Raw genomic sequence first — 26,019 nt, 5'->3', positions numbered from 1 at the left:
TGTTAAGAACATTAACACTTTACATACTGAGTATACACAACTTTTTTTCTTTCCATAACATAGACGGACCAGGTGAATCCAGGTGAAAACTATGATCCCTTATTAATGTCACTTGTTAAATCCACTTCAATCAGTGCAGATGAAGGGGAGGAGACAGGATAAAGAAGGATTTTTAAGCCTTGAGACCATTTGAGAAATGGATTGTGTATGTGTGCCATTCAGAGGGTGAATGGGCAAGACAAAAGTTTTAAGTGCCTTTCAACGAGGTATGATAGTAGGTGCCAGGCGGTTTGTGTCAAGAACTGCAGCGATGCTGCATTTTTAACACTTAACCGTTTCGCATGTGTAACAAGAATGATCGACCACCCAAAGGACATCCAGCCAACTTGACACAACTGTGGCTTGACACAACTGTGGGAAGCATTGGAGTCAACATGGGCCAGCATCCCTATGGAACGCTTTCGACACCTTGTAGAGTCCATGCTCCGACGAAATTAGGTTGTTCTGAGGGCAAAAGGGGGATGCAACTCAATATTTGGAAGGTGTTCCTAATGTTTGGTATACTCAGTGTATAATAAACCTAGCCTGGTCCCAGATCGGTTTGTGCTGTCTTGCCAGCTCCTATGGCCATTGTCACGCCAAACAACAGAAGTTGCCAGGACAGTATAAACAGACTTGAGATCAGGCTATAATAAAAATCATATTTTGTTTGTTCAAAAGTCTTAATGTGTTCGTCACCAAATAACTACAAATACTCTAAACACAGTTCCCTAAAAGGTAATGACCACAATGTGCCTTTCAGGGGCTGGTTGGGGAAATAGTCTGCCCTTTTAAGGTATAGGAACATCCAGACTCTAAACACACTCTGCAACTGGAAATGTCAGTAATGTGCTGTATCATGATTGGTATAAGAAAAGCTTTCATTGCAACATTATCCTAGCATTTTTCACATTCGTTTCACATTCAATATCAGTCACTTTGATAACATAAAGTGAAAAGGAGACAATAACTTATCAATAACTGAATCAATAACAATTATTAACACTATGCAAAACACTTCACCTTAGAGGCAGACGTACTTCTTTCTTCCCGACAAAAAAATGACAAACACAATGCCCGTGTGCAAAGATTTCTAGCATGCACAAAAGCATAACATTGCACTTACATTAAGAAATGACCATCCTCAGTTTTTTGTAGTTGTAATCTCCACATAGTTAAGCACAGATATGTATTCAGTAGACAAATGAAAACTGAGCACGTCAGATAGAGGTGGGAGGGTCTCCTCTCGAGCTCCCTAATGTTAGCTGTTCTAAATACAGCCCACACAACTCAAGCTGCTTGCTTTACTTCAAAACAAGGACCGTAAACGCAAAAATACATCCTGAAACCAAACACTTTTTAGAATTACTTTCAGAATAAAGCGTTTTCATCATAAAATCAACTGTCGGTGCAAATTTAGGGAAAAAAAATGGTGATAAAACTAATAGTTTGTTGTCTGACTAGATATTTAACAGTTGTCACCATATCATGTGAGGCTGTCACTCTGAGTCTTGGGACTAGTCTTAAGTTAGGATTTGTCTTAAGTTAAGTGATACAAAATACATTGAAGAATACTTAAGAAATATAGCTGCGAGCAGCAATGCATGGGGTTCATCGGATGACAGAAAGGACACAAGATCAGCTGGATAACAAATCAAGCACTCTATTATTTAGGAACTATCTTCCTTTATGTGCAATCAGTGAAAGAATTACCATGTTGATTTAAATCTCAGTTGGTACACCCCACATTAGCCTTCCAAAATACTTCAATACACTCTCACAGCTGAAATACTGTGCAAGTAGCAGGACTTCCAGTTTCTAATTTCACCGAATAATAGATCCACCTTCACTAAATTCAGACCATATAATAGGGCAAAAATAAGTGATCATACAGATATACTAATCACAATATTTCACATTGTTTGTCTGCATAATATAAACGTGACATTAACGTGCATGAGACAAAATCCTCTTGAACAGTAGTTATTGCTCTAGTATGAAATCTAGGTTAGATTAACCTTTTAATTTGAGGTGTACTGTCATTGTAGTTAGTGGTCACTACTGGTTTAAGATCCGATTCGAGAGAAACTGTCCGCCATGTTTTGTGTTTTGGTAAGGGCTCGGAGAGACGTTACGCAACCTAGAAACCTCAACCAATCACCCAACAGATATTAATGCCTCCAGGTATCCTACAAAAGGCAATTCTGCATGTGATAACACAGCATCTCCCCAAAACAGATGTTTTAGCATATTAGCGTATAGTGTGACCATGTTTGAATGCATCAACATTCTTTTCTCACTCTTTAAGGACTATTGTGATGAGCTCAAAGACCACATTTTGATCGAATAAGACTTTTAGTCCATGAGAATAAGATTTTTTTACGATTACTTTAAGCATTAGTGTCAAAAAAGTGAATTGTTAATAGTTTCCTTATTTTTTTAAGATATCAATGCCAAACTTAAAGCTGCAATATGTAATGTTTTGGGCAAACCAACCAAATTCATATAGAAATGTGTGTTTTAGATCTGTCATTCTCATTGACCGCAAGTCTAGGAAGTGGTAGATCTGTTCTATGTGCACTATTGCTATGCTTCCCGTTCTTAGGTTTTGTTTCTGCATCTTTTACTTTTGGGTTTGTACACCAGCTGAAAATACAATATTTTTGGTTATTAGAAAGATATTTCAAATTGGTTTAGATTGTACAATGATTCTCTACACTTGTTTGGTAAAGTTAAATTAGGGGAACTATTAGAATTTTAGCAACCAGGGAATGGAGCAATTTCTGCATATTGCACCTTTAAAATGGTACATCATGGTTCATCCTGACCCTAAAACGTTTCAAGTTGATAGCATTGTGAAGTGGATTGAGAAAGGATTGAAATGGGCATGAACAATCTGACTTTCTGATTTATCAATAACTCAGATAATGAGGTTTTAAGCGAGACTGCTTATTACAGCACCACCTATAGACAATAGGTGCTATTCTTGTCGAACAAGTTACCCATGGCCTCCAGTTTCTGTGTGACAAATTAGAAAAAAAGTCACCAATCTATGCTTGAGTTATTTGACAATATCAAGCAAAAAAATGAATCTAAGCTTTGCTGTGAACCTCTAATTAGAATACTCACAGTTTGGGCTTGGCCAGGACTGGAGGTGGTTCCTTATTGGCCAACTGTGACATATCTTCAAATGAATGGCTATCGGATGTTTCACTCTCGTTGTCTGTCTCATTCTCAGGCAGTTTAAAGTGCACACGGAGGCCTACCCTGGAGCTGGACCTGGGCCCGTTGTGGCTCACCAGAACCCCAGGCTTGAGGCAAGAGGAGGTGGGGGGATCAGGGAGGTTTACAGGGGGAGGGGGCTCAGGTTTATGGAAAGGAGTCCCTTCCACCTTAGGACTCAGGCCAACGGCAGGGTCTGATAACACTGAGAAGGCTCTGGAGTCATCATGGTCAGTCTTGGGCTCAGGAAGTTCCCTGCTGGAGCTAGTAGACAGATCTGAGTGAGGGGTGCTCAGGTAGAGTGGATCCAGACAAGATGTGCTGGAGCTACGGGTGCCTATCCTGGGGCTGCTGCCCAGGATTAGTGGGTCCAGACTGGGCATGCTGATGCTGACAGGGTCCTGGCGCAGCATGCTGGAGCTCAGAGGATCTAGACGGAGGGTACTGGTGCTCAGAGGGTCCAGTCGTAACGTGCTGGAACTGAGCGGATCCAGGCGGATGGTGTTGGAGTGAGGCTTGATGCTGTTGGTCACAGGAACCTCAGCTTGAGGCTTTAGACTGGGAGGAGTGAGATCTAATGAAAAGGGCTCTGGGACTTGTGTGGACTTGTGTGGAGTTTTCACGTGGTTGTTGTTGGTGTTATCATTGCCTAATGAGGTACAGAGAGAAGGATAAGTACAGTACCTAGTGAAAGTCTAAACACCCCTTGCACAGTTTTCCCATTTTGCTGCCTTGAAATGAACTCCTACTGATCTACATAACCTACTCCACATTTTCAAAGTGAACAAAAAATTATAGAACATTTAAAAAAAAATATATACCTGTGTATATATATATATATATAGTTATATATTTATATATATTTAAATGACGATTTCTTGATTATGTATGTCTTCACAACCCAGAGTTAATACTTGGTAGAATCTTACTCAAAATAATTCACAGGTGTAATTGCTGCCAAAGATGCTTCCACCAAATCTTAGGGCAACATTTATCCATTGTTTTGGTCAAAATTGCTGAAGCTCAGTAAATTTAGTTGGGAATCATTGATGGACAGCAATATTGAAACCTTGTCTCTGATTTTCAAGCAGATTTAGTCAGGACCCAGGACTGAGACTATTCTGGCGTATCTTAGATATTGTAATTGTCCAGCTGAAAAATAAAACTATTTTCCAGGGTTAGGTTTACAGAAGACTGAGGCAGGTCTTCCTCTTACTTTTTAACTGGGCTTTGCTCCTTTCTATTTATTTTGATCCTGACAAACTCCCCAGTCCCTGCCAGTGACAAGCACACCCATAATATGATGCTGCCACCACAAAACTTTAAAGTACTGAGGGTTTCACTCTGTAATGTGTTGTATTGGATTTGACCCAAACCTGAAGTTTTTCATTTAGGCCAAAAACTTTAATTCTTTCCCATGTTGTCTTGCACTATTACTTAACGTTCTTGTTGCAAACAGAATTGATCATTTGGAGTGGATTTTTACTTTTTCATACAAGTATGTGGAGTGAATGCAATGTTGTTGATCCTTGCACAGTTTTCTCTCAGCTCAGCAAATGAATTATGTGTCTGTTTTAAAATAATCCTAAACCTGATAGTGGTGTCCCTGAGCAGTTTCCATTTTCCAGTTTCCATGGCCAGACCTTTGCAGTGTCTGGGTGATATGATACACCATCCACAGATGAATTACCATACTTGACTACACTCAAAGGGATATTCAGTGTCTTCAAATTATTTATTAACCTCCCCTGATCTATGCCTGTCTAAAAATGTATCCCAGACATGCTTTTAAAGCTCATTGGTGGCTCTGAGGTTGAATCATTGTTTGACATTCAGAATCCAATTGAAGGACCTTACGGAGACAGGGGAATTTGTTCTCAAATCATTCAAACCAAGTGCTGAGCAATTAGTGATTTTTAAGGTCAGTTGAGTTTCGGTTCTACTATAAAAAAAATAATCACGGTTATTGATTTCGGTTACGATAATGTTTTTGATCATTAACTGCCTATGTGGGTTCAATGCTGTAACATAGAATAAAACAATTAATAAATGTTCAGTGATGGTAGTCACTGCCTATTACTGCTTTCACTTATTGACAATCATTTATTCACATTACTTTACTTGAATAAAATATTTCAGTTGTTGTGTACATTACATTTGTTTTATTTGATGGCTTTATTATTACATTCCAAGTCATCATCTCGTTTCTTTAGAGCTGCTACCTATGCTGTCTGACAATATCACCATTTTAGTAGTTCTTGAAAGTAAACTATACTTTTATGACCGCTGAATACCAACTATCAATCAATTAGATCATGTATTTTCAGGTAGAGATACCTCGCGAAGCAACTGCTCTCTATCCCACTCAATCTTGCATTCTTCTGTCTCTTCTCTCTTTGTCTGCCCCACACTAACCTACTGTAGCAGGCGTAAAAGAAACACACCGACCGGACAAGTAGGCCCGCAATGAAATATGGTCATTGTAGTTCATTACAGCGTTTTCTGCAGTAAACTATGTATGTATGTATGTATGTATGTAATATTGGCCTATTGTAAACTACAACTCCCTACTACATCGCACAGTTCGGTTTGATCATCTACAAAGCTCTCCCTCGCCCTCCATTTGGTAAATCTGACCACAATTCCAACATCCGCACTGAGCTAAAGGCGAGAGCTGCCGCTTTCAAGGTGCGGGACTCTAACCCGGAAAGAAATCTTGCTATGCCCTCCGATGAACCATCAAACAGACATTGCGCCAATACAGGGCTAAGATTGAATCATACTACCCTGGCTCCGATGCTCGTCTTATGTGGTAGGGCTTGAAAACTATTACAGTCTACAAAGGGAAGCACAGCCGCGAGCTGCCTAGTGACAAGCCTACCAGATGAGCTAAATCACTTATATGCTCGCTTCGAGGCAAGCAACACTGAGGCATGCATGAGAGCATCAGCTGTTCCGGACAACTGTGTGATCACGCTCTCTGTAGTCAATGTGAGTAAGACCTTTAAACAGGTCAACATTCACAAGGCCGAGGGGTCAGACGGATTACCAGGATGTGTGCTCCGGGCATGTGCTGACCAACTGGCAGGTGTCTTCACTGACATTTTCAACATGTCCCTGATTGAGTCTGTAATACCAACATGTTTCAACCAAACCGCCATAGTCCCTGTGCCCAAGAACACTAAGGCAATCTGCCTAAATGACTACAGACCCATGGCACTCAGGTCTGTAGCCATGAAGTGCTTTGAAAGGCTGGTAATGGCTCACATCAACACCATTATCCCAGAAACCCTAGATCCACTCCAATTGGCATACCGCCCAACAGATCCACAGATGATGCAATCTCGATTGCACTCCACACTGCCCTTTCCCACCTGGACAAAAGGAAAACCTACATGAGAATTCTGTTCATTGACTACAGCTCAGCGTTCAACACCATCATACCCTCAAAACTCATCACTAAGCTAAGGATTCTGTGACTAACACCTCCCTCTGTAACTGGATCCTGGACTTCCTGACGGGCCGCCCCCAGGTGGTGAGGGTTGGTAGCAACACATCTGCCATGCTGATCCTCAACACTGGAGCCTCTCGGGATGCGTGCTCAGTCCCCTCCTGTACTCCCTGTTCACCCACAACTGTGTGGCCGGGCACGACTCCAACACCATCATTAAGTTTGCAGACCACACAACAGTGGAATTCCTGATCACCGACAACGACGAGACTGCCTATAGGAAGGAGGTCAGAGTCTTGGCCGGGTTGTGTCAGAATAACAACCTATCCCGCAACATAACCAAGACTAAGGAGATGATTGTGGACCACAGGAAAAGGAGGAACGAGCACGCCCCCATTCTCATCGTTAGGGCTGTAGTGGAGCAAGTTGAGAGCTTCAAGTTACTTGGTGTCCACATCACCAACAAACTAGAATGGTCCAAACACACCAAGACAGTCTTGAAGAGCGCACGACAAAGCCTATTCCCCCACAGCTGCTACATCGAGAGCACTGGTTGCATCACTGCCTGGTACGGCAACTGCTCGGCCTCCGACCGCAAGGCACTACAGAGGGTAGTGCGTACGGGCCAGTACATCACTGGGGCTAAGCTGCCTGTCATCCAGGAGGCCCTGAAAATTGTTAAAGATCCCAGCCACCCCAGTCATAGACTGTTCTGTCTACTACCGCATGGCAAGCAGTACCGGAGCGCCAAGTCTAGGACCAAAAGGCTTCTCAACAGTTTTTACCCCCAAGCCATAAGACTCCTGAACAGGTATTCAAATGGCTACCTGGACTATTTGCATTGTGTCCCCCCCAACCCATATTTTACACTGCTGCTACCCTCTGTTTATCATATATGCATAATCACTTTAACCATACCTACATGTACGACCTCAATTAGCCCGACTAACCGGTGCCTGTATATAGCCTCGCTACTGTTATAGCCTCACTAGTGTATATAGCCTCACTAGTGTATATAGCCTTGCTACTATATATAGCCTCACTACTGTTATTTCTCACTGTCTTTTTACTGTTGTTTTTATTTCTTTACTTATCTATTGTTCACCTAATACCTATTTTTTACTTAAAAATTGCACTGTTGGTTAGGGCCCGTAAGTAAGCATTTTACTGTACTACCTGTTGTATTCGGCGAACGTGGCAAATAAACTTTGATTTGATCTGATTTATCTCTAGAGAAACTGCTCAATGTGTGCAGTGAGCTCACAGAAGAAAACCTGAACAAAATGGAATTCAATTCATTGAACCAACATCGGTCAAAATAACCAACATTCCGGTTAATGCTCAAGCACTATTAAAACCACAACTATGTCAAACTGATGGATTGTTGTGGGATTTTGTCTGAAAATATTTGCTCCTTAACTTATTTAGATGTGCCAAGGCAAGTGGTGTGAAGACCTTCAAAAACAAGACTTCTATGTTTTTTTTATTTATTTCTATACTTTTTCATTCACTTGGAAAATGTGGAGTAGGTTGTGTTGATCAGTGAACATTTTATTCATAGGAAATCAATGGGAAAATGTATGGGAAAATGTCATCCTTTTTAGATGCAAACTGTTCAAGGGTGATTCTATTTTCACTAGACACTGTAAACATAGTCTCCAAATACAATCTTACTCATAGAACTGTCAAGTCTTAACCTTGTTTGCAAGCCAGTGACGTTACCTTTCACCCTTAGTGCAGCAATACTGGATACAGTTCCATATTTGTTGCTTGCAGTGCAAGTGAATGTTCCAGAATCTTCAGGGAAGACCTCAGCAATAACCAAAGTGCATATTTCCTCTAAAGGGAATACAAAAATGAAGGAGATGAGGGGAGCACCAGCTGAATGTCACTGTTGAAGTTCAGGCAACATGACTCATAGATTAAAGGGCTGAGAAGTTACTAGAACAGCATTGCAGCTGTACTATGTAGCTAACCTGTCCTTACGTATACAGTATGCACAGTGAAAAAGAAACAGGCAGCAAGCCTCTACATTGTAAAATATGTCTGAATTTCCATTTATAGCTATTACTCAATATGCTGTCTAAGTCACAGAGAACTAATATGCATTCATATAATGGATATGCTGCACAGGAGGCTGCTGAGGGGAGGAAGACTCATAATAATGGCTGGAATGGAGTCTATGGAATGGAATCAAGCACTGGAAACCATGTGTTTGATGTGTTGGATACCATTCCATTTATTCTGTTCCAGCCATTACTATGAGCCCGTACTCCCCAATTAAGTTTCCAGCAGCTGCCTGTGATATGCTGTGAGTGAGCAGTTTTTCCAATGGCACAGCAGCTACATGTTTCCAATCCCGAGTGCTTCCCTGTGTTTCAGACACTCTGAAAGGCTCTGTGACCATGTTAGTTCAACAGACACAGGTTGTAAGCTTCCTTATAAGGTTGAGTTTTAGGAGGCGAAGCAAACTGGCTGTTACTCAGAGGAGTTACAGTAGCTACAGCCCCAGCCAGATACTGTAAACATCTTGGAAGAGAAATGGTGTACACTGTTTCATGGAAAATGTCACTTGGGCTACAGTAGGATGTTGACTTTCTGAGGGAAGCACCAGTCGTGTTTTCAAAATATAGTACTGTATCTAATGCTGGTATATTGCGAATACAATTTACTATTCAGTAACACACCACACCAAATACTTTGATACATGCAGAAATATGCTCCATCTTAAGATTGTACAATTATATTAATTGTACCATGACAGTCTCTCCTTTGCATAATTACGTACCTGATTCAGCCATGGATCGAGGCTCTAAAAAATAAGAAAATGCTAATATATATATAATTGTTTAAAATCATAGAGCTACTCATATTGCCTTCTAAAGAACTTACACTCTGTTTTTTCACTCTGCTTTAAAAGTTTATTTGAGATACTTTCACAGTTTTCAGAATGCTTACGTTGAATCATTTCAAAGATGGCTCCATATCAGTGGAAATGTACTACTGAACTAATACAAGACAATTGTTGTACATCACAGAAAATACCATAAGATGAATGTACATTATTCTGAAACATAGTAAAGGAGTAAAGGAGTTGGACTTACTCTTCTGCAGGATCCTGAAGTCAGGGGAATCCTCTATGATGGTTCCTTCTCTGTACCAGTCCACCTTGGGGGAGGGCACCCCTTTAACACGACACTCTAGCACCACCAGCTGGCTCTCCGACGCCAAAAGGTCCTGCAGACTCTGACGGGCCAAGTAGAGTGGGCATCCATCCAGTTCATCATCACACAGACAAAACGTACAATTTCTTAAGTACATAACCTTTAAAATATACTACAGCGCCTCCAGAAAATATTCACACCCCTTTGACGTTTTCCACATTTTGTTGTGTTACAGCCTGAATTTAAAAAGGATTCAATTTAGATTTTTGGTCACTGGCCTAATACACAATACCCCATAATGTTAAAGTAGAATTATATTTTTCATAATTTTTTTAACAAATTAATAAAAATTGAAAAGCTGAAATGTATCGAATCAATAAGTATTCAACTCCTTTGTTATGGCAACCCTAAATACGTTCAGGAGGAAAAATTTGCTTAACAAGTCAGATAATAAGTTGCATGGATTCACTGTGTGTAATACTTTTTGAAAGACTACCTAGCTATGATCTGTTCTCAACAAGGCACTAAAGTAATACTTCAAAAAATGTAGGAAACCATTCACTTTTTTTCCTGAATACAAAGTGTTATGTTTGCGGCAAATCCAATACAACACATTACTGAATACCACTCTCTATATTTTGAAGCATAGTGGTGGCTGCATCACGTTATTGTAATCGTTAAGGACTCTGGAGTTTTTCAGGATAAAAAAAGAAACGTAATGGAGTTAAGCACAGGGAAAATCCTAGAGGAAAACCTGGTTCAGTCTGCTTTCCACCAGACTCTCGGAGATGAATTCACCTTTCAGCAGGACGATAACCTAAAACACAAGGCCAAATCTACATTTGAGTTGCTTACCAAGAAGACAGTGACTGTTCCTGAGTGGCCGACTTAAATCTATGGCAAGACCTGAAAATGGTTGTCTGGCAATGATCAACAACCAATTTGACAAAGCTTGAAGAGCTTTTTTCTGTGGCCGACGTAAGTAAATAATTGAAGCATGTTACCCCTCGCAAGGCTGCCAGCCCAGACGGCATCCCTGGCCGTGTCCTCAGAGCATGCGCAGACCAGCTGGCTGGAGTGTTTACGGACATATTCAATCTCTCCCTATTCCAGTCTGCTGTCCCCACTTGCTTCAAGATGTCCACCATTGTTCCTGTACCAAAGAAAGCAAAGGTAACTGAACTAAATGACTATCGCCTCGTAGCACTCACTTCTGTCCTCCATGAAGTGCTTTGAGAGGCTAGTTCAAGATCATATCACCTCTACCTCACCTGGCACCCTAGATCCACTTCAATTTGCATACCGCCCCAATAGATCCACAGACGATGCAATCGCCATCGCATTGCACACTGCCCTATCCCATCTGGACAAGAGGAATACCTATGTAGAATGCTATTCACTGACTATAGCTCAGCATTCAACACCATATTACCATCCAAGCTCATCATTAAGCTCGAGGCCCTGGGTCTTGATCCCGTCCTGTCCAACACCTCCACTTCACTGATCCTCAACACAGAGGCCCCACAAGGGTGCATGCTCAGCCCCCTCCTGTACTCCCTGTTCACCCATGACTGCGTGGCCACGTCTCCAACGTAATCATCATGTTTGCAGATGACACAACAGTAGTAGGCCTGATTACCACAATGACGAGACAGTCTACAGGGAGAAGGTGAGGGCTCTGGGAGTGTGGTGCCAGGAAAATAACCTCTCACTCAACGTCAACAAAACAAAGGAGCTGATTGTGGACTTCGGGAAACAGCAGAGGGAGCACTCCCATATCCACATCAACGGGACAGAAGTGGAGAAGGTGGAAAGCTTCAAGTTCCTCGCCGTACACATCACTGACGATCTGAAATGGTCCACCCACACAGACAGTGTGGTGAAGAAGGCGCAATAGCACCTCTTCAACCTCAGGAGGCTGAAGAAATTTGGCTTGGCCCCTAAAACCCTCACAAACTTGTCGGGCTGTATCACCAACTGGTACGACAACTGCACCGCCCGCAACCGCAGAGGTCTCCAGAGGGAGGTGCGGTCTGCCCAATGCATCACCGGGGGCAAACTACCTGCCCTCCAGGACACCTACAGCACCCGATGTCACAGGAAGGCCAAAAAGATAATCAAAGACAACAACCACCCGAGCCACTGCCTGTTCACCCCGCTATCATCCAGAAGGTGAGGTCAGTACAGATGCATCAAAGCAGGGACCGAGAGACTGAAAAACAGCTTCTATCTCAAGGCGATCAGGCTGTTAAATAGCCATCACTAGCCAGCAATCACCCGGTTACTATAATAATCACTGACCACTTTAATAAATGGAGCACTAGTCACTTTAATAATATTTAAATAATGTTTACGTACTGCTTTACTCATCCCATATGTATATACTGTATTCTATTCTACTGTATTTTAGTCAAAGCCACTCCGACATTGCTCGATCTAATACTTATATATATCTTTAATTCCATTCTTTTACTTATAGATTTGTGTGTATTGTTGTGAATGGTTAGATACTACTGTACTGTTGGTGCTAGGAACACAAGCATTTAGCTACACCCGCAATTACATCATCTAAATATGTGTATGTGACCAGTAAAATTTGATTCTATTTTTTTTTAAACATATATTATATGCAAATATTGTACAATCCAGGTGTGGAAATCTCATAGAGACTTACCCAGAAAGACTCACAGCTGTAATCACTGCCAAAGGTGCTGCTACAAAGTAAATGTCTGAAAACATGTTTTCACTTTGTAGCCGTCGGGTATTAAGTGTAGATGAGTGAGAAAATACATATATTTAATGCATTTTGAATTCAGGCTCTAACACAACAAAATGTGGAATAAGTCAAGGGTTATGAATAATTTCTGAAGGCCACTATATGTATGATAATATCATATTTGTTGATTGATGGTGAAGTTGACATTGTATATACTGTATCTTCTAATTATTAATAGTATGGATGATATTAGTAGGTTACCTTTGTGAAAACAGGGGCTGCGATGATCGGCCTCCCGTCTAGACCTTGAGGATAGACGTCTAGACCTAGGTGATAGCTGTCACCGTTTAGGTTCTAAAGAAAGAAGAAGAAAGGATTCCATAATTTAAGTAACCAAACATAAATATACATTACTGTTAAGTACTTGAATAACGATCGCTGTGTAGAAAGGAAAGTTAGACATATTTCAGATATCTGGAATTCCCATTTCTATGTTTGCAGTATATTCAGCGGCCAGAGGGTTTTCAGCAGAATATTACCTCAGATAGAGTCGTCTGTATGGGAGCCACCTGGGCAGGAGGTGTAGAGGAAGCCACCTGGGTCAGCGGTAGTGCCGTGGTAGTGACTGTCTTTGTCTGTGATGTTGTGGACGTCACTGGGACAGGTGACGTTGTTGACACCTCCTGCGCCAGTACTGACACTATGTCCACAGGTGGTAGATCTAGAGTACAGACTAACTGGACAGGTAACGGTGCTGACGTCTCCTGGGCAGAGGACAATGTAAACGTCACCTGGGTGAGTGTTGCTGTCACCTCCGTAACAGGAAGGACAGTAGTAGTTACCTTGACAGGTACAGATGCAGTGACTACCTGGCAAGACGTCAGTGAGGTGGCCTCCTGTGGATGTTCTTTAGTACAGATGGGTGTGTCTTCCTCACAAACAGACACAGCACCGACCACTGAATGTAAAGATGGAGCAGTCGGTTGAGCTGGGGTCCTCTGCAGCCTTTAGGTTTACAGGGGAAACAGGATACATTGTAACTAACCAGGTCACACTGGGCTATAATTATTTTTACAGTGTTGAAGTTACATACAGTGCCTTCAGAAAGTATTCATACCCCATGACTTATTCTACATTTTGTTGTGTTACAACCTGAATTCCAAATAAATGACACATAATGACAAAGTCAAAACATGGTTTTAGAAATGTATTGCAAATGAAAGAAATAACTCATTTATATAAGTATTCATCACAACCCTGAGTCAATACTAGAAGCAACAACTACAGCGGTGATTCTTTCTGGGTAAGTCTGTAAGAGCTTCCCACATCTGCATTGTACAACATTGGCCCATTATTATTTTCAAAAATTCTTTCAAGCTCTGTCAAATTGGTTGTTGGCCATTGCCATTTTCAGGTCTTCCCATTGATTTTCAAGTAGATTTAAATCAAAACTGTAACTCGGTCACTCAGGAACATTTGTGGGCTCCTGAGTGGTGCAACGGTCTAAGGCACTGCATCTCAGAGGTGTCACTACAGACCCTGGTTCGATTCCAGGCTGTATCATAACCGGCCGTGATTGGGAGTCCCAAAGGGTGGCGCACAATTGTCCCAGCATCATCCGGGTTAGGGTTTGGCCGGGGTAGGCCGTCATTGTATTTGTTCTTAACTGACTTGCCTAGTCAAATAAAGGTTAAATTAATAATAAAAATGGATTTGAACCAAGTTCTCCTCTAGGATTTTGCCTATGCTGAGCTCCATTACGTTTATTTTTTATCCTGAAAAACTCCCCAACGATTACAAGCATACCAATAACATGATGCAGCCACCACTATGCTTGAAAATATGGAGAGTGGTACTTAGTAATGTGTTGTATTGGATTTGTCCCAAACATAACACTTTGTATTCAATACAATTAGTTAATTGCTCTGCCAGGTTTCTTGCAGTTTTACTTCAGTGCCTTGTTGCAAACAAGATGCATGTTTTGGAATATTTGTATTCTGTACAGGCTTCCATCTTTTCTCTTTGTCAATATATTAGTATTGTAGAGTAACTACAATGTTGTTGATCCATCTTCAGTTTTCTCCTATCACAGCCATTAAACTATTTAACTGTTGTAACGTCACTATTGGCCTCATAGTGAAATTCATTAGCGGTTTCCTTCCTCCCCGGCAACTGAGTTAGGAAGGACACCTGTATCTTTGTAGTGACTGGGTGTATTTACACACCATCCAAAGTGTAATTAATAACTTCACCATGCTCAAATAGATACCCATCTACCAATAGGTGCCCTTCTTTGTGAGGCATTAAAAAACCTTCCTGGTCTTTGTGGTTGAATATAAGTTTGAGATTCACTGCTCGACTAAGGGAACTTACAGATAGTTGTATGTGTCGGGGTACATAGTTGAGGTAGTCATTCAAAAATCATGTTAAACACTATTATTGCACACAGAGTGAGTCCATGCGACTATTATTGCACACAGAGTGAGTCCATGCAACTTATTATGTGACTTGTTAAGCACATTTGTAGACCTGAAATTATTTAGGCTTGACAAAACAAAGGGCTTGAATACTTATTGAGTCAAGACATTACAGCTTTTCATTAAAAAAAAAAGGCCGCAATCTGCATATTATTATGGCCATCGAAATGTTACCTATTAACATCAGACTCAACAATAATATCAAGGGGTTAGAAGTCCAGGGTTTAGAAACAAAGGTGTCATTGTACGCTGATGATGAATGTTTTCTATTAAATCCATAGTTTTGATCCCTCCACAGCCTCATAGAGGATCTAGATAATTTTGTGGACCTCTCTGGATTACCAAATTATGATTAGTTTACTATATTACGTACTGGATCACAATTTTTAATTTTATTTTACATTACCGTGTAGTTTACCAATAAAATGTTCTGACGGTGGAGTGGCCATCAAGGTATTCATATCCCAAAAGAAAGAAATTATCTCACTACAATACATTTTAATAGAAAGTTAGCAAAACGAGACAAGATCTTGCCACCATGGAAAGGAAAATACCTGTCTATTTGTGGAAAAATCACCCTTATTAACTCTTTAGTCATATCCCAGTTGACCTATTTGCTTATGGACCTGCAACTAACAACTTGTTTTTTAAATTATATGAGCAAAAGTTATTCCATTTTATTTGGAACGTCAAGACCTCTCACTAAAGCCTCCAGTCATACAAAAACAATACTTAAATCCAAACTAGTTCTCTAGCAGACAGGCAAGAATGGCTCACCCCTTGTTCAAGAATGTAATTTTTCCCTTTATTCATTTACCAACCTCTCACTTTCAGTTATTTGAAAATGAAATGATCTCCAAAATATCACTATTTTTAAAATAAGCCATATAAAGTTGGTTGCAATTTCAGTTTAATCCACCAGAAAAGACAGAAAAAATATTACAACAAATATTATGGTTAAACTCAAATATAATAATTGATATAAATACATTATAATTATTATAATAATAATTATTATTATAATTATATATTTTTTTATGGTATACACTCTTTGTAAATAATATCATAAATAGGACTGGTGAGGTTATTTCACACACTCAGCAAACAAAGAAGTGTCCTCTCATGGTCAACTGCATTTGTTTTCAGCAAACTTAACATGTGTAAATATTTGTATGAACATAACAAGATTCAACAACTGAGACATAAACTGAACAAGTTCCACAGACGTGTGACTAACAGAAATTGAATAATGTGTCCCTGAACAAAAGGGGGGAGGGTCAAAATCAAAAGTAACAGTCAGAATCTGGTGCATCTCCTCCTCATGGACTGTACCAGATTTGCCAGTTCTTGCTGTGAGATGTCACCCCACTCTTCCACCAAGGCACCTGCAAGTTCCCGGACATTTCTGGGGGGAATAGCCCTAGCCCTCACCCTCCGATCCAACAGGTCCCAGACATGTTCAATGGGATTGAGACCCGGGCTCTTCACTGGCCATGGCAGAACACTGACATTCCTGTCTTGCAGAAAATCACGCACAAAACGAGTAGTATGGCTGGTGGCATTGTCATGCTGGAGGATCATGTCAGGATGAGCCTGCAGGAAGGGTTCAACATGAGGGAGGAGGATGTCTTCCCTGTAATGCACAGTGTTGAGATTGCCTGCAATGACAACAATCTCAGTCCGATGATGCTGTGACACACTGCCCCAGACCATGACGGACCCTCTACCTCCAAATCGATCCCGCTCCAGAGTACAGACCTCAGTGTAATGCTCATTCCTTCAACGATAAACGTGAATCCGACCATCACCCCTGGTGAGACAAAACTGCGACTTGTCAGTGAAGAGCACTTTTTGCCAGTCCTGTCTGGTCCAGCGACGGTGGGTTTGTGACCATAGGCGATGTTGTTGCCGGTGATGTCTGGTGAGGACCTGCCTTACAACAGGCCTACAAGCCCTCAGTCCAGCTATTTTAGACAGTCTAAGCACTGATGGAGGGATTGTGTGTTCCTGGTAGAACTCGGGAAGTTGTTGTTGCCATCCTGTACCTGTCCCGCAGGTGTGATGTTCGGATGTACCGATCCTGTGCAGGTGTTGTTACACGTGATCTGCCACTGCGAGGACGATCAGCTGTCCGTCCTGTCTCCCTGTTGCGCTGTCTTAGGCGTCTCACAGTACAGACATTGCAATTTATTGCCCTGGCCACATCTGCAGTCCTCTTGCCTCCTTGCAGCATGCCTAAGGCACGTTCACGCAGATGAGCAGGGACCCTGGGCATCTTTCTTTTGGTGTTTTTCAGAGTCAGTAGAAAGGCCTCTTTAGTGTCCTAAGTTTTCATAACTGTGACCTTATTTGTTTACCGTCTGTAAGGTGTTAGTGTCTTAACGACCATTCCACAGGTGCATGTTCATTAATTGTTTATGGTTCATTGAACAAGCACGAGAAACAGTGTTTAAACCTTTTAAAATGAAGATCTGTGAAGTTATTTGGATTTTTACGAATTATCTTTGAAAGACAGGGTCCTGAAAAAGGGACATTTCTTTTTTTGCTGAGTTTATATGGAAATGTCTGCTCTATCCAAAATAACAACCAACTAATTGCAGCATTACTGTAAAATGGAAGAGGCAAGTGGAAGGGGGAGAAAGGTAAGGAACTTGCCTGTTGGCCCTGCATTAAAGACCAAAATTGGTTAAAGAAAATTGTGATAAATAAAAATGTATACTAGTTTCATTTATGCAGCAAAAAATTGATAGCTGTGCCATCCAGATTGCAAAATATTTGGGAAGAAATTTTCGATGTACCGATTCTATGGCACATGGTTTATGAACTGATGCACAAAATGACGCCGAGAGTTTTTCAATTGGTACCCTCCCCCAATCCTGTCTCGGAGCTCTACGGACAATTCCTTCGACCTTATGGATTTTGCCCTGACATGCACTGTCAACAGTGCGACCTTATATAGACAGGTGTGTGCCTTTCCAAATCATGTCCAATCAATTGAATTTACCCCAGGTGGACTCCAATTAAGTTGTAAAAACATCTCAAGGATGATCAATGGAAACAGGATTCAATTTCTCAAAGTCTCATTAGCAAAGGGTCTGAATACTTATGTAAATAAAGTATTTCTGTTTTTTATTTTTAATACATTTGCAAAAATGTCTACAAATCTGTTTTTTGCTTTGTCATTATGCAATATTGTGTGTAGAATGATGAAGAATTAAAAAAACAAAAACATTTTAGAAATAGGATGTAACGTAACAAAATGTGGAAAAAGGGAAGGGGTCTGAATACTTCCCGAATGCACTGTAGGTGGGAGGGGTTGAGGGGAGCTGAAGGGTGGGACTAAAAACAAAGAAAAGATAACCAATGTGAAATATTATGTGTCCGTAAAAATGTATATAGTCTGTATAAGCTGGAAGTAGAAGCCTAAGTGTTGTTGTCCATTGATGTACTCTCATTAGGGGAGGGGTGGTAGGGTTAGGGGAAAATAATAAAGGAAAATATATATATTTTTTAAATATATGGGGTATTTGATCATGCAGACAATAACATTGATAGAAGCCAAAATCTACTTGCGATATTCAAGCTGATCCATCCCAAAAAATAAATAATAATTTGTAATAATTTAGAAAAACACAATTTCCCCTTGACATTGTGGGCTATTGTGTGTCTAGGCCAGTTACAAAAAAATCTCAATTGAATCCATTTTAAATTCAAGCTGTTACACAACAAAATGTGGAAAAAGTCAAGGGTATATGGATACTTTCTGAAGGCACTCTATGTGCTACAGTGAGGCCTCTTACATTGCAGAATTGAAGTATTTGAATCTTGCTTTCACTGCCGCAATTAAATGCTTTCCAATTCTATTTTGAGTAGAGGAAGAGTAGTGTACTCACTGTGCTACATGCTCAAAATGTTGTTCCCCCTCCGAATCTGTAGAGGAGGCACCTGTAAAACACATAAAAGAGAGTGATGTAGAGCTCAACAGTAGGGATGATCTTAGTATGATTGTCTATATTAATATGTTTTAATTGAAAATGAAACATTTGAACCAGAAGAGAAACAAATGAATTACATCAGCATTACATCTTTATGTGACGATGCACTCTAGATGGGTCACTTGACTTGAAGGTCTAAACTCAATGGTCACCTTCGATGTAGATTTCTGCAGATGTCGAGTCTGTGCCATAGAAGTTGGAAGCAAAGCAAGAGTACCGCCCTGTGTCTTCCTCGAATGCCTCGGCAATGATCAGAGAGTGCAACTCGCTGTTGTTGATGATCTGAATGTCAGGGCAGTTCTCCAGCTCCTTCCCCTCACAAAACCACCTGGACAGCCACAAAATGCATATGCTCCTTTTAGTGTCATCATCACATTAGGGATTGAGGCCATTGAGCATAATCAGTCAAAAATAATCGAACCGTTTCAACTTTAAAATATAAATTTATGTGATATTTGAAAAAAACCTAACAACTTTTCTGCGTTAGCAACTCTCCGACAGTCATAACTCATTAGTGTATGTGGTGAGTGTCTTGACCCAGTGTGTATGTCAGGCCAACTGTCAGTAAGTGTAGCCACAATCTTGGGAAAAAAGTTCTGGTGAGCTCTATTTCACTTTAAAACAAGATGCCACCACAACACCCTACAATGCCAAATGAGCACTTAGTGGCAATATGGATTGATGTAAATTGTAAACGAGCAAAATTCTTAAGATGACAAATTGGCTACTGTTCCTGACTGTGACTGTGGCATTTCTACACCTAAACATATTTAGGCTTTCCATAACAAAAGGGTTACCTACTTATTGACTCAATACATTTCAGCTTTTCATTTGTAATTCACTTGTAAAAATGTCTAAAAACCTCATTCCACTTTGACATTATGGGGTATTGTGTGTAAGCCAGTGACGCAATATAATATATTTCAATATAATATTTTTTTTCAATTCAGGCTGTAACACACTTTTTACATTTTTAAGTCAAGGGGTGTGAATACTTGTTGAAGTACACCCCAAAAGATGTGATATAGAAAAGGTCTCGCTACTTTTACATTTTTTTTAAACTTCAATATTCCGTTAGAGATGTTCAAGAGTGAATTTACATGAGGTTGTCTTTCAGGCTAGGTGTAGAAACTGGCTATTAGTTCCAGTATGATATCAATGGAGTCCTCGACCTGCTAGAATGGAAACATCATAAAGACACACTGATCAGTGAGATGATTTAAATTCAAGTGCATGTACTATATTTAATACAATATCAAAGTGTGCCAGTGCCACAGAAAAAAAAAAGTTTTGGTTTAAATGTAAGAAATTCGGTGCCAACATAGTACAAGTGCCTACACAGGCCACATTGACATTTTAAGATTGTCATTATCTATCATACTTCCAGTATTAAAGTTGGGATTTTGAAAAATTTTTAGAAAATCATTCAAATTACTTCAGCATATGTATATTGAAACGCATTTCAGAATGAAATTGCTTAAAAGCATATAGTATTGCTAGAGTATTTGACCTGTACTGTAAGTCCAAATATGTCAAATATATGATGCAACTCATTATCTTTTGTGAACTACAGATGTTTCTGTATCGTACTATATTTAGTCTATGGACACATGAGGTTACTGTTTTTTACACATTTCAAGAATCAAGTCATGTGAATAACTGTTCAAATGATCAGATCTTAATCATTTTGGTATATATACAGAACAAAAACATACAACACAACATGCAACAATTTCAAAGATTTTACTGATTTACAGTTCATATGAGGAAATCAGTCAACTGAAATAAATTCATTAGGCCGTAATCTATGGATTTCACATGACTGGGAATACAGATATGCATCTGTTGGTCACAGATGCCCATACCATAACCCCACCGCCACCATGGGGCATTCTGTTCACAATATTGACATCAGCAAACCGCTCGCCCACACGATGCCATACGCATGGTCTGTGAGGCCGGTTGGACGTACTGCCAAATTCTCTAAAACGACATTGGAGGCAGTTTATGGTAGAGAAATTAACATTAAATTATCTGGCAAAAATGCTGGTGGACATTCCTGCAGTCAGCATGCCAACTGCACGCTTCCTCAAAACTTGAGACATCTGTGGCATTGTGTTGTGTGACAAAACTGCATATTTTTAGAGTGGCCTTTTATTGTCCCCAGTACAAGGTGCACCTGTGTAATGCGCTGTTTAATTAACTGCTTGATATGCCACACCTGTCAGGTGGATGGATTATCTAGGAAAATGAGAAATGCTCACTAACAGGGATGTAAACAAATTTATGCACAACATTTGAGAGATTTAAGCTTTTTGTGCATATGGAACATTTCTGGGATCATTTATTTCAGCTCATGAAATATGGGACCAACACCTTACATGTTTGCGTTTATATTTTAGTTCAGTGTAGATTGTCAGGACCAATATACTGTGCATTCGGAAAGTATTCAGACCCCTTCCCTTTTTCCACATTTTGTTACAATACAGCCTTAATCTAAAATTGATTAAATACATTTTTCCCTCATCAATCTGCACACAATACCGCATAATGACAAAGCGAAAATATGTTTTTGGGAAATGTTGCAAATGTATTAAAAATGAAAAACAAAAACCGGAAATATTAGATTTACATAAGTATTCAGAACCTTTGCTATGAGACTCAAAATTGAGCTCAGGTGGATTCTGTTTCCTTTGATCATCCTTGAGGTGTTTCTACAATTTGATTGGAGCACCTGTGGTACATTCTATTGATGGGAGAAAAAAAAAAATTAAACCGTTATTTAACTAGGACAAGTCAGTTAAGAACAAATTCTTATTTACAGTGATGGCCTACCGCGGCCAAACCCTAACCTGGATGACGCTGGGCCAAATTGTGCGCCACCCTATGGGACTCCCAATTACGTCCGGTTATGACACAGCCTGGAATTGAACCAGTGGCGCCAGTCTGTAGTGGCGCCTCTAGATGCAGTGCCTTAGACCGTTGCACCACTCAGGAGCCCCCAGTGTTCCTGACTGGCCAAGTTACAGTTTTGATTTAAATCTACTTAAAAAATCTATGTCAAGACCTGAAAATGGCAATGATCAACAACCAATTTGACAGAGCTTGAAGAATTTTGAAAACAATAATAGGAAAATGTTGCACAATGCGGGTGTGGAAAGCTCTTACAGACTTACCCAGAAAGAATCACCGCAGTAATTGCTGCCAAAGGTGCTTCTAGTATTGACTCAGGGGTGTGATGAATACTTAAGTAAATGAGTTATTTATTTCATTTTCAATACATTTGCAAACATTTGTAAAAACATGTTTTCACTTTGTCATTATGTGTAAAGAAAACCGATTTAATTGATTTGGAATTCAGGTTGTAACACAACAAAATGTAGAATAAGTCATGGGGTATGATGAATACTTTCTGAAGGCACTGTATGTAACTTCAATACTGTACAAATTATTATAGCCCAGTGTGACCTGGTTAGTTACAATGTATCCTGTTTCCCCTGTAAACCTAAAGGCTGCAGAGGACCTCAGGTCAACCGGCTGCTCCATCTTTACATTCAGTGGTCTGTGCTGTGTCTGTTTGTGAGGAAGACACACCCATCTGTACTAAAGAACAGCCACAGGAGGCCACCTCACTACCGTCTTGCCAGGTAAACCTGGACGACGCTGGGCCAATTGTGCGCCGCCCTATGGGACTCCCAATCACGGCCGGTTGTGATTCAGCCTGGACTTTAACCAGGTTCTGTAGTAACGCCTCTAGCCCTGAGATGCAGTGCCTTAGACCGCTGTGCCACTCGGGAGCCCCATGATTTGGAAAAGTACACATCTGTCTATATATAGGCCCCCACAGTCGAGGTCGAAGGAATGGTCCGTAGAGCTCCAAGACAGGATTGTGTCGAGGCACAGATCTGGGGAAGGGTAGCAAAACATTTCTGCAGCAATGAAGGTCCCCAAGAACACAGTGGCCTCCATTATTTTTAAATGGAAGAAGTTTGGAACCACCAAGACTCTTCCTAGAGCTGGCCACCTGGCTAAACTGAGCAATCGGGGGAGAAGGGCCTTAGATAGGGAGGTGACCAAGAATCCGATGGTCCCTCTGACAAAGCTCCAGAGTTCCTTTGTAGAGATGGGAGATTTTTCCAGAAGGACAACCATCTTTGCAGCACTCTACCAATCAGGCCTTGATGGTAGATTGGTGAGACAGAAGCCACTCCTCATTAAAAGGCACCTGACAGCCCACTTGGAGTTTGCCAAAGGGCACCTAAAGGACTCTCAGACCATGAGAAACAAGATTCTCTGGTCTGATGAAACCAAGAATGAACTCTTTGGCCTGAATGCCAAGCGCCACATCTGGAGGAAATCTGGCACCATCCCTATGGTGAAGCATGGTGGTGTCAGCATCATGCTGTGAGGATGTTTTTCAGCGGCATGGGCTGGGAAAATAGTCAGGATCGAGGAACAGAGCACGTACAAAAAGAGCAAGTGCTAAGTGATCCTGGTCCAGAGCCAACCACAGGAGTATTCAGGAGCCCGCTCTCTAAATGACTGTAGGCAACCTGCTGCTGTTGCTCTGCTAATCGTTAGATGGGGGAAGGAGAGGAGGTAGGGTGCACACATGGGTAACTGGGGGGTCCTGCCTTGATAGGGTAACTGATTAAAAAAACTGCAAAATAAATAAATGTGGCTTGTCAATTGTGTGAGTCAGGGGCTGGGCCCAAGCCCATAGGGAGCCCAATAGGGGGGAAAAAAGAAAGAATAATTGTTTTATTTATTTATTTAATTTTTTATCCAACCACAGGAGCCCGCCCTCAATGTTGAAAATACACCAGAGAGCATAAGGCACTGCATCGCAGTACTAGAGGCATCACTACAGACCCTGGTTCCATTCCACCCTGTATCACAACCGGCCGTGATTGGGAGTCCCATAGAGCGGCGCACAATTGGCCCAGCGTCGTCTGGGTTAGGGTTTGGCCATCATTGTAAATAAGAATTTGTTCTTCCTTGACTTGCCTAGATAAATACATTTTTAAAAAAGGAAACACCGACACAGTTTTTTAAAAGGGTATTTGGCCACCACAAGCTGCCAGAACAGCTTCAATGCACCTTGGCATAAATTCTACAAGTGGACCTAAACCATGCCAGAACAATACTTTGTAGAGCCACCTGTTGTAGCAATTACAGCTGCAAGACTCTTGGGGGTATGTCTCTATAAGCTTGGCACATCTAGCCACTGGGAGTTTTGCCCATTCTTCAAGGCAAAACTGCTCCAGCTCCTTCAAGTTGGATGGGTTCTTCTGGTGTACAGCAATCTTAGTCATACCACAGACTCTCAATTGGATTGAGGTCTGGGCTTTGACTAGGCCATTCTAAGACATTTAATTGTTTCCCCTTAAACCACTCAAGTGTTGCTTTAGCAGTATTCTTAGGGTCATTGTCCTGCTGGAAGGTGAACCTCCGTCCCAGTCTCAAATCTCTGGAAGACTCAAGAATTTCCCTATATTTAGCAGCATCCATCATTCCTTCAATTTTGACCAGTTTCCCAGTCCCTGCCAATGAAAAACATCCCCACAGCATGATGCTGCCACCACCATGCTTCACTGTGGGGATGGTATTCTAGAGGTGATGAAAGGTGTTGGGTTTGCCTCAGACATGGCGTTTTCCTTGATGGACAAAAGCTACATTTTAGTCTAATCTAACCAGAGTACCTTCTTCCATATGTTAGGGTTGTCTTCCAGATGCCTTTTGGCGAACATCAAACGTGTTTGCTTATTTATTTCTTTAAGCAATTGCTTTTTTCTGGCCACTCTTCCATAAAGCCCAGCTCAGTGGGGTGTTTGGCTTAAAGTGGTCCTATGGACAGATACTCCAATCTCCTCTGTGGAAATTTGCAGCTCCTTCAGGGTTATCTTGGGTCTCTTTGTTGCCTCTCTGATTAATGGCCTCCTTGCCTAGTCTATGAGTTTTGGTGGGCGGCCCTCTCTTGGTAGGTTTGTTGTGGGGCAATATTCTTTAAAACATGTAATAATGGATTTAATGGTGCTCCGTGGGAAGTTCAAAGTTTCGGATATTTTTTCATAACCCAGCCCTGATCTGTACTTCTCCACAGCTTTGTCCCTGACCGGTTTGGCGAGCTCATTGGTCTTCATGGTGCCACTTGCTTAGTGGTGCTGCCGACTCTGGGGCCTTTCAGAACAGGTGTATATATACTGAGATCATGTGACAGATCATGTGACAGATTAGATTGCACACAGGTGACTTTATTTAATTAATTATGTGACTTCTGAAGGTAATTGGTTGCACTATATCTTAGGTAGGGGCTTCCTAAAAAGGGGGTGAATAAACATGCACGCACCACTTTTTTTGTTCTTTTTTTTCTTCAAAACAAGTTATTTTTTTAATTTCACTTCACCAATTTGGACTATTTTGTGTATGTCCATTACATGAATTCCAAATAAAAATCCATTTAAATTACAGGTTGTAATGCAACAAAATAGAAAAAATGCCAAGGGGGATGAATACTTTTGCAAGGCACTGTATATCATATTATTTGTATCCCTCATTTACTCAAGTGTTTATTTTATTTTAGCAGATACCAGTTGCCTACAGTTGGGAAGGCTGCAATTTGGCCAGCATTGGTGCCAAATATACAGCTTGTTGCTTTGTGGCCATAGACATAATCCATAGAAGGGTTTTAGAACCTCTTACCCTGGCAATTTGACTATTGAACTTATGGGTACACCAGCAATGGCTGCCAGTCCTGACTTGAATCGGAACTGCCATCTATGGATTCTATTTCTATGGTTGCTTGTAGCTGTCTGTTTGCCTTTTTAAAATACAATTGAGGGAAAAACGTACAAATGCCTACTGCTGAAAAGAGAAGACTAATCTGTCTGTAGACTCCCAATGTTTAGCAAACAGCAGCACTGTTTTTCAAAGTAGCTCCTCTTGAGACTCATCC

The 26,019-nt window shown here is 40.9% G+C and overlaps 1 protein-coding gene across 5 annotated transcripts in view; it reads right to left on the bottom strand.

Moving 5' to 3' along the window:
• LOC112252793 (myopalladin) overlaps window positions 1–26,019 on the bottom strand; it is a 47,855-nt gene that overhangs the window by 9,402 nt on the left and 12,434 nt on the right. For 2 of the 5 annotated variants that reach the window (XM_024424400.2, XM_024424403.2), the window contains exons 3-11: window positions 19,217–19,392; window positions 18,963–19,014; window positions 13,462–13,597; window positions 13,132–13,356; window positions 12,854–12,946; window positions 9,817–9,958; window positions 9,501–9,524; window positions 8,435–8,551; window positions 3,169–3,910 (exon numbers count right to left, since the gene is read on the bottom strand). In XM_024424400.2, coding sequence (XP_024280168.1) covers window positions 3,169–3,910; window positions 8,435–8,551; window positions 9,501–9,524; window positions 9,817–9,958; window positions 12,854–12,946; window positions 13,132–13,356; window positions 13,462–13,597; window positions 18,963–19,014; window positions 19,217–19,392 — 1,707 coding nt within the window. Of the gene's footprint in view, window positions 1–1,165; window positions 1,284–3,168; window positions 3,911–8,434; window positions 8,552–9,500; window positions 9,525–9,816; window positions 9,959–12,853; window positions 12,947–13,131; window positions 13,357–13,461; window positions 13,598–18,962; window positions 19,015–19,216; window positions 19,393–26,019 lie in introns of those variants that run through there. The other 3 variants (XM_024424401.2, XM_024424402.2, XM_042323470.1) reach the window with 3 other exon arrangements.

The sequence above is a fragment of the Oncorhynchus tshawytscha genome, linkage group LG06, assembly GCF_018296145.1.
Source record: "Oncorhynchus tshawytscha isolate Ot180627B linkage group LG06, Otsh_v2.0, whole genome shotgun sequence".
NCBI classification, from domain to species: domain Eukaryota; kingdom Metazoa; phylum Chordata; class Actinopteri; order Salmoniformes; family Salmonidae; genus Oncorhynchus; species Oncorhynchus tshawytscha.
This window is presented reverse-complemented; position numbering and strand designations above follow the sequence as displayed.